General features: G+C 40.5%; 1 protein-coding gene across 1 annotated transcript; it reads left to right on the top strand.

Moving 5' to 3' along the window:
- Positions 1-2,447: 2,447 nt before the first annotated feature.
- On the top strand, positions 2,448-4,298 carry LOC138854432 (L-threonine 3-dehydrogenase-like; the record flags this gene model as incomplete). The annotated part of the gene is given in 1 exon segment (XM_070097685.1): positions 2,448-4,298. A coding segment is annotated over 1 exon segment (165 nt), but the record flags the coding sequence as incomplete, so codon positions are not given.
- Between the last annotated feature and the right edge of the window lie 5,870 nt (positions 4,299-10,168).

The raw sequence follows: 10,168 nt of genomic DNA, 5'->3' as shown, positions 1-10,168 counted from the left end.
CGTAGAACAGGAGCCGGGTCAGGAGAGTATTTATCACTCAATTTCCTCACTTTTTTCCAGACTGCACTCATAGAAGAAGCAGAGGTGATGGTGGAAACATAGTCTCGCCAACAAGTGCGTTTAGCTTCATGGATGACATGGCGAGCGATTGCACGCTTCTGCTTAAAATCAAGAAGTCTCTCAGCTGTTCTATTGTACTGGTACCTGCCCCATGCAGCGCGTTTCAAACGTACTGCACGAGCACAAGCAGGAGACCACCAAGGCACGCACTTCTGAGAATGCCTGCCTGAGGTTTGGGGTATAGAATGAGAAGCTGCGGTATAAACTGACGTTCAGAAGATGTGTAGGAGCTCATCAGTGGAGGATGAAGAAGGAACTTCACTAAAAGCAGTGAGGTGTGAGTAAAGATCCCAATTTGCCCGATCAAATTGCCAGCGAGGGCTACGGAAAGGTGGTGAATAGGAAGGAGAAGTAAGAATGATTGGAAAATGATCGCTGTCATGTAAGTCCGGTAGAACAGACCAGGTGAAGTCTAGTGCAGTGGAGGAAGAGCAGACTGATAGATCGATGCAAGAGAGAGTATGAGTACGAGGATCAAAATGGGTGGGAGTACCCGTATTTAAAACATGGAGGGGGTGAGAGGTGAGAAAAGCCTCCAACTGGATGCCACATGAGTCACAATGAGACCCCCCCCCCCCCCAGAGGAAATGGTGGGCATTAAAATCACCAAGTAACAGTAGTGGTGGTGGTAAGGATGAAACAAGAAAGGCAAAGTTTGGGATAGGAAATGCTCGAGAAGGAGAGAGATATAAAGAACATATTGTAAACCACTTATTCAAGTGGATACGGGCTGCAGTGTAATGCAGCGAGGTATGGACAAATAGTTGACAGTACGGAATATCATTGCGTAGAAGAAGGGCACTTTCATTAAAGGTCCCATCTGAGAAAGGATCCGAAGAATACAATAAATTATAGCCTGAGATAGGTTGGAAAACAGCCGAGTGTAATTTTGGTTCTTGTAAGCAAGCACCAACAGGGGAAAACCTGGAAAGCAACATCTGAAGCTCACCCCGATTACCCCTGAGGCCGCGGATATTCCACTGTAAATAGGCCATGATTGGCGAAGAAGAAAATACCAGGAATCTGTAGGTAAAGGCACCTACGGACTAGAGGGGTTAGAAAAGTCAACGTGTGGTGGCATTGGAAGACGTTCAAGCAGCGAAGGAATGGAGCGTTGCGAAGAATGGGGTTGTGAAGATGGAGGAGCAGCAGTGTTTCTGGACAGCGTCGTGCGAGGGCATTTACTATCTTCGGCTAGTATTTTTACTGCCGAATTGTATGCCATTCTTGCAGCACTTATTCGTATCGCATCTAAGCCAGTCATCATTTGTGGTAGTCTCAGACTCCCTTAGTGCTCTACAAGCTGTACGAAAATTTGATACATCTCACCCCCTAGTTCTCCATATCCAACTTTGGTTATGCCGTATCTCTACCAAGCATAAAGATGATATTTTTTGTTGGGTCCCTGGTCGACATACAGGGCAATGAACAGGCAGACACTGCTGCGCTGTCAGCAGTACATGACCTACCAATTTCCTATAGAGGTGTTCCATTTCTGGACTATTTTGCTGCAATAGCTACCCACCTTCACGCCCGTTGGCAACAACGTTGGTCAACTCTGCTTGGTAACAAACTTCATTCTATTAAACCGAGCATTGGTTACTGGCCGTCTTCTTGTCATCAGTGCCGTGGTTGGGAGACCACTCTCTCCCGCCTTCGCATTGGCCACACTCGTCTTACTCACGGGTATCTCATGGAGAGGCACCCTGTTCCTCTCTGTGAGCAGTGTCAAGTTCCAGTATCGATTAGCCACATTCTGTTAGACTGCCCTTTCTATCAACGAGCACGCAGAATTTACCTCCAACGCCGTCTTCGTTCTACTACTCTCTCTTTACCTTCCCTTCTTGCTGATGGACCCTCCTTTAATCCTGACTCTCTCATTGACTTCTTGACAACGACTGATTTACTCCACAAAGTCTGATGATGATACATTACGCACTCCCCTCAGCCCTTTCTAGCTCAGTCTCTTGCTGCCCTTTACCCTTTCACCATCCACTGCCCCGCTGTTATCCGTAACCTATTACTCATCCACCTCCCTTTTGCCACCTGATACCCTCGCTTCCTTCCTGCCCTGCAGCGCTGTATAGCCCTTGTGGCTTAGAGCAAATTTTTTATTATAATAATAATCTGCTGTTACAAAGTTCTTGATGTTTTTACCACTGGGGGTTGAGAACCTTTTCTTGGTGAGAGGGTGAAGGTCCTAGATAAGGTACACTAAATATTTTCAATTCATTTGGAATCTTGCCTGTTATTGTCATATTAAAATTAAGTTATGGTGTTTTAACGTATCTGATGATCACCTGACCTAACGTGTTTCTTTGGGTGACAGGATCTTCCACACTTGGAAGGAGTGTGAAAGGCTCCTGGCTGATGGTCTGGTGGATGTCTGTCCAGTCATCTCTCATCAACTTCCCATGACAAAGTACCTCCATGCTTTTGATTTGTCCATAACAGGTGCTGCCTGCAAGATTATCCTCGACCCCCAGAACTGACCCCATGGTTCCAGCAGTGATATGTATATTCTTTACTGTTATACCACGAGTATGTAAGTGATATTTTCAATCCACAATACAATTAATTTTATATGGTACTGAACTGTAGACTACTAATAAACTTAAAATTACATATATTCATGAAGCTCAAAGCCTCAAGGGGCCATGCAGCACCTACAAAATGGGCGGTAATTAAGCTTATGACAAGAATATGGTGTAGCTCCAATTCCCTGGATCAAGAGGACTTCACTAGGACCTTGAAGGTCTAATTAAATGAACCATTACCATAATCAGGGAGGCCAATGACAAAATTTCCACCTTCAAATAATAACTGACCATGATTATGAAGTTCTCTCAGAGCAGGTGTTGTGCAACTTAACATTAAGATCGACAACACTCTAATTGCCAGACATAATGAGGGCAAATTCCTCGACAACAACCTAAATTTCAGCACCCATATCCAACACATAACAAAAAAAGTATCCAAAACGGTGGGGATCCTCTCCAAGATACGATACTACGTGCCGCAAACTGCCCTTCTCACACTATACCATTCACTTATACATCCAAACCTCACCTATGCTATCTGTGCTTGGGGTTCAACTGCAGCAAAACACCTAAAGCCAATAATAACCAAAAAAAAATCCACAGTAAGAATAATCACTAAATCCCTACCCTGGCAACACCCCCCCCCCTCTCTTCATAGATCTAAACTTACTCCCTGTTCAGAACATCCACACTTACTACTGTGCAATCTATATCTACAGGACCTTAAATTCCAATATTAACCTTGACCTAAAAAGCTTTCTTGATAATTGTGACAGGATCCACAGGCATAACACCAGACACAAACATCTCTATGACATTCCCCGTGTTCGATTAAACCTTTACAAAAATTCAATGTATTTCAAAGGACCTAAAATCTGGAACACCCTACCTGAAAACTCTAGAACTGCAGACACATTCATCACTTTCAAAACTACAGTTAGAAAACATCTCATCTCCCTGATCCACCTCGACAACTAACTACATGATAACCACCTGGTGGTTCACAATTACACTCACTCACCCACTGACTATAAACCCAGAAATACTAATCTTAATCTTAAAAAATAAATCCTAACTAGTCATAAGCTTACCTATGATACTCCAATATAGACACTTTGCATTGTGCCAAAACAAAAGCATTCACATTGCTAAACACACAAATTATGATGTAGTCACTTAGCCTTAATACCATAATCTGTAAGGATTTAATGTTAAGAATTAATCTAAGTCTGCTCGAAATGCCTAGCCATGCTAGGTGTCCTAGTGGCCCCTTCTATAATTAGTATTTTATAACATGTAAACCACACAATACCCAAAACCTGTAAACCCCACATTGTATCCTTTATAGAGAATAAACTTGAATTTAATTGAAAAAAGTGGAAATTGTGTTGACTTTCCTGATTGTGGTGATGTCTATCCACTCCACTCTCAACTCTTCAATATGCAACACTGAATGACTTAAATGGGTTTGGTGCACTTTCCACATTATATAGAAAAAAATAATTAGGCACTATTATAAATTTTCCTGTATTATGCTTCTTTTGATTTCTATTTTCCTACTTTGTCACAATTATATGAATTTAGCATTTTTTGTTCTAATGTATAAACAATACTGCTACTAAAGCTTTACATGGCTCAGTATTTTGTTTCTTCTCTCCCCTGGGTTTAGCACTTAGTTTGATTACATTAGTTTCTCACACTTTTGACTATACAGTGGTACCTTGGTATATGTCCTAAATCTATTCCAGGACCTTGGACTTACATCAAATAGGACATATATCAAACGAATTTTCCCATAAGAAATATAGGGAAAATTATTAATCCAATCCCATGAAAAAAATCCTATTATTGGCATATTATACATTGATGGGGTGGTATAAAGTAATTTAAACACCGCTTAATACTAAAATACATAAATACAAAATAATTAGATGAAATAAATGCAAATTTAACCTCACTTTACTTTGCTGAAAAGAGTTGAGTGATTACTAGGATAGTGCTGAGAAGGGAGGAGGAAGAAATATTATTGGTTGGAAGGAGAGTCTCCTCTTTTCTGTCTCTTTTTCCCTATTTGGACCTGGTTGAAGCTCACCAGGTTTGACTTATACTAAAAATCTGTCCAAAGAACTTTGTTTCTGCCTTCTTCTCAGGATGTTTTGGAAATGTGACATTGTCTGGTTATTCCAGACAATCAAGTGAAAATTCACAGAGTTACAGCACAGGTTGTTCACTGAATGATAGCAACAGGTAAACAGGCGTACTGACGCTAGTGAGCAGTCGTGGCTTTGTATTAAGAGAAAGGTAAACAAGGTTAGTGTGCGGTGTCGTGACTCATTTTGACCCATACAAGTTCTAGCACGCGAGACGTATTCCAAACAGAGGTCATATACCAAGCAAGAATTTTAGCCTCCAAACAGGACGTATACCAAGTTGGACTTATTCCAAAGCAGACGTTTACCGAGGTACCGCTGTATTGTACTTTCTTAAAAAATATAAGGTGTAAACAAATTTAAAACCATTAATTTCCTACCTCAATTGTCTGTGATGCTGCAAAACATTTGTACAGTGGAACCTCAAATTTCGAAATTAATCCGTTCCAGGAGCTAGTTCTAAATTCGAAAAGTTTGAATAGCGAAGCAGTATTTCCCATAAAAAATAATGGAAATACAATTAATCCTCCAGAAACCCAAAAATATTCACAAAAAAATACATTTTATAGAGATTAATTATAGTTTTACATACACACAACGAATATGGTGTACAATTATGTATTAATAAATTTAAATAAACATATAAAATAACATTTTTACTTGCCTTTATTGAAGATTGGTGATGGCATCTGGAAAATAGGGAGGAGGAGAGAGGGAGTTGGGGTTAGTGTTTGGAAGGGGAATCCCCCTCCATAAGGACTTTAGGTATCAAAGCCCTTTCTGGGGTTACTTCCCTTCTCTGTCTTTTAATGCCACTAGGACCAGCTTGAGAGTCACTGGACCCCTGTCTCACAAAATAACTGTCCACAGTCCTCTGTTTCTGGTGCCTCTTTAAGATTTCCCTAAAATGGGACATGGTTTTGTCACTGAACTTGTTGCAAAGATGGCTTGTTTCAGCTTGCTCAGGGTGGTACTTCTGCACAAACATTTGGACATCATTCCATTTGGCGCAAATTTCCTTAATTTTTGAAGAAGGCGGACAGGTCCGGTACCCAGCGGTTCGAAAATAGGGGCTAGTTCGATAACAAGGACAAATTTGGTTCGAAAAAAGTGGTCGATTTTCGAAGAGTTCGATAAGCAATACGTTCAAAATTTAAGGTTCCACTTTATCTTTAATGTTTGTTAAAGTACTTGTCAGTTGAATCAGAAGCTGCAATAACAGTGACATTAATTTTACATTTTTTTTTTTTAACGAACTGGCCATATCCCATTGAGGCAGGGTGACTAAAAAGAAAAATGAAAGTTTTTCTTTTTATTTTATTTTTATTTTATTATCGCACTGCCCGATTCCCACCAAGGCAGGGTGGCCCGAAAAAGAAAAACTTTCACCATCATTCACTCCATCACTGTCTTGCCAGAAGGGTGCTTTACACTACAGTTTTTAAACTGCAACATTAACACCCCTCCTTCAGAGTGCAGGCACTGTACTTCCCATCTCCAGGACTCAAGTCCGGCCTGCCGGTTTCCCTGAACCCCTTCATAAATGTTACTTTGCTCACACTCCAACAGCACGTCAAGTATTAAAAACCATTTGTCTCCATTCACTCCTATCAAACACGCTCACACATGCCTGCTGGAAGTCCAAGCCCCTCGCACACAAAACCTCCTTTACCCCCTCTCTCCAACCTTTCCTAGGCCGACCCCTACCCCGCCTTCCTTCCACTACAGACTGATACACTCTTGAAGTCATTCTCTTTCGCTCCATTCTCTCTACATGTCCGAACCACCTCAACAACCCTTCCTCAGCCCTCTGGAAAACAGTTTTGGTAATCCCGCACCTCCTCCTAACTTCCAAACTACGAATTCTCTGCATTATATTCACACCACACATTGCCCTCAGACATGACATCTCCACTGCCTCCAGCCTTCTCCTCGCTGCAACATTCATCACCCATGCTTCACACCCATATAAGAGCGTTGGTAAAACTATACTCTCGTACATTCCCCTCTTTGCCTCCAAGGACAAAGTTCTTTGTCTCCAGACTCCTAAGTGCACCACTCACTCTTTTCCCCTCATCAATTCTATGATTCACCTCATCTTTCATAGACCCATCCACTGACACGTCCACTCCCAAATATCTGAATACATTCACCTCCTCCATACTCTCTCCCTCCAATCTGATATTCAATCTTTCATCACCTAATCTTTTTGTTATCCTCATATACTCTTTCCTGTATTCACCTTTAATTTTCTTCTTTTGCACACCCTACCAAATTCATCCACCAATCTCTGCAACTTCTCTTCAGAATCTCCCAAGAGCAGCTGTGACAACTCCCACTTTGTGTGTGATTCTTTATCTTTTAACTCCACGCCTCTTGCCAAGACCCTCACATTTACTTCTCTTACAACCCCATCTATAAATATATTAAACAACCACGGTGACATCACACATCCTTGTCTAAGGCCTACTTTTACTGGGAAATAATTTCCCTCTTTCCTACATACTCTAACTTGAGCCTCACTATCCTCGTAAAAACTCTTCACTGCTTTCAGTAACCTACCTCCTACACCATACACTTGCAACATCTGCCACATTGCCCCCCTATTCACCCTGTCATATGCCTTTTCCAAATCCATAAATGCCACAAAGACCTCTTTAGCCTTATCTAAATACTGTTCACTTATATGTTTCACTGTAAACACCTGGTCCACACACCCCCTACCTTTCCTAAAGCCTCCTTGTTCATCTGCTATCCTATTCTCCGTCTTACTCTTAATTCTTTCAATAATAACTCTACCATACAGGTATACTCAGCAGACTTATCCCCCTATAATTTTTGCACTCTTTTATCCCCTTTGCCTTTATACAAAGGAACTATGCATGCTCTCTGCCAATCCCTAGGTACCTTACCCTCTTCCATACATTTATTAAATAATTGCACCAACCACTCCAAAACTATATCCCCACCTGCTTTTAACATTTCTATCTTTATCCCATCAATCCTGGCTGCCTTACCCCCTTTCATTTTACCTACTGCCTCACGAACTTCCCCCACACTCACAACTGGCTCTTCCTCACTCCTACAAGATGTTATTCCTCCTTGTCCTATACACGAAATCACAGCTTCCCTATCTTCATCAACATTTAACAATTCCTCAAAATATTCCCTCCATCTTCCCAATACCTCTAACTCTCCATTTAATAACTCTCCTCTCCTATTTTTAACTGACAAATCCATTTGTTCTCTAGGCTTTCTTAACTTGTTAATCTCACTCCAAAACTTTTTCTTATTTTCAACAAAATTTGTTGATAACATCTCACCCACTCTCTCATTTGCTCTCTTTTTACATTGCTTCACCACTCTCTTAACCTCTCTCTTTTTCTCCATATACTCTTCCCTCCTTGCATCACTTCTACTTTGTAAAAACTTCTCATATGCTAACTTTTTCTCCCTTACTACTCTCTTTACATCATCATTCCACCAATCGCTCCTCTTCCCTCCCACACCCACTTTCCTGTAACCACAAACTTCTGCTGAACACTAACACTACATTTTTAAACCTACCCCATACCTCTTCGACCCCATTGCCTATGCTCTCATTAGCCCATCTATCCTCCAATAGCTGTTTATATCTTACCCGAACTGCCTCCTCTTTTAGTTTATAAACCTTCACCTCTCTCTTCCCTGATGCTTCTATTCTCCTTGTATCCCATCTACCTTTTACTCTCAGTGTAGCTACAACTAGAAAGTGATTTGATATATCTGTGGCCCCTCTATAAACATGTACATCCTGAAGTCTACTCAACAGTCTTTTATCTACCAATACATAATCCAACAAACTACTGTCATTTCGTCTTACATCATATCTTGTATACTTATTTATCCTCTTTTTCTTAAAATATGTATTACCTATAACTAAACCCCTTTCTATACAAAGTTCAATCAAAGGGCTCCCATTATCATTTACACCTGGCACCCCAAACTTGCCTACCACACCCTCTCTAAAAGTTTCTCCTACTTTAGCATTCAGGTCCCCTACCACAATTACTCTCTCACTTGGTTCAAAGGCTCCTATACATTCACTTAACATCTCCCAAAATCTCTCTCTCTCCTCTGCATTCCTCTCTTCTCAAGGTGCATACACGCTTATTATGACCCACTTCTCGCATCCAACCTTTACTTTAATCCACATAATTCTTGAATTTACACATTCATATTCTCTTTTCTCCTTCCATAACTGATCATTCAACATTACTGCTACCCCTTCCTTTGCTCTAACTCTCTCAGATACTCCAGATTTAATCCCATTTTTTTTCTTTTTAAACTTGGTAATTTATACAGAAGGGGTTACTAGCCCCTTTCTCCTGGGATTTTAGTCACCTCTTATGACACACAATTTATGGAAGAATAATTCTTTTCTGCTTCCCCACAGAATTAGTTTTGCATTTATTGAATAAAACTATTTCTATTCACTGTGGTACTGTACAAAAAAGTGCTAAGCTTCTTTATCTTCAATATTTCAGGCAAGGTATTACAATAGTATATTACTGACTTGGTTGAATAAAATTATTATATTCCTCTTCTTTCAACAAACCGGCTGTATCCCACTGAGGCAGGGTGGCCCAAAAAGAAAAACAAAAGTTTCTCTTTTCAAATTTAGTAATTTATACAGGAGAAGGGGTTACTAGCCCCTTGCTCCCAGCATTTTAGTCGCTTCTTACAACACGCATGACTTACGGAGGAAGAATTCTGTTCCACTTCCCCATGGAGATAAAAGGAAATAAACAAGAACTAGAAAGAAAATAGCAGAAAACCCAGAGGGGTGTGTGTATATATATATGCTTGAACATGTATGTGTAGTGTGACCTAAGTGTAAGTAGAAGTAGCAAGACGTACCTGAAATCTTGCATGTTTATGAGACCCTACCATCATGTAAAACAATTACAGGCTTTTGTTTTACAATCACTTGGCAGGATGGTAGTACTTCCCTGGGCAGTTGCTGTCTACCAACCTTCTACCTATGATTATTATATTCATGGGACATTATTATTATGATAAAAAGAAGCACTAAACCCACTAGGATTCACGGGTCAGGAGTGTGTGGTGATTATTATTATTATTATTATTATAATCAAAAAGAAGCGCTAAGCCACAAGGACTATACAGCAGTGTGTGGTGAACCCATAGGGATTGTACAGTGCCTGCGAGAATGGAAGGCAATCAGATTTGATCTGAAGGGAGGATATGTCCAATTTCTTGGATCAAAAGTCCTATCACTTGCATCAAGACACTTGCTTCCTTTGAAGGGTATAGCTAAATAAAAAATCATTGAAAAGTAGATAAAAACAAAAAGCA

This window comes from Cherax quadricarinatus, chromosome 59, assembly GCF_038502225.1.
Source record: "Cherax quadricarinatus isolate ZL_2023a chromosome 59, ASM3850222v1, whole genome shotgun sequence".
In the NCBI taxonomy this organism is placed as follows: Eukaryota; Metazoa; Arthropoda; class Malacostraca; order Decapoda; family Parastacidae; genus Cherax; species Cherax quadricarinatus.
Note: the sequence above shows the minus strand (reverse complement) of the source record. Positions and strands in the feature narration are given on the sequence as shown.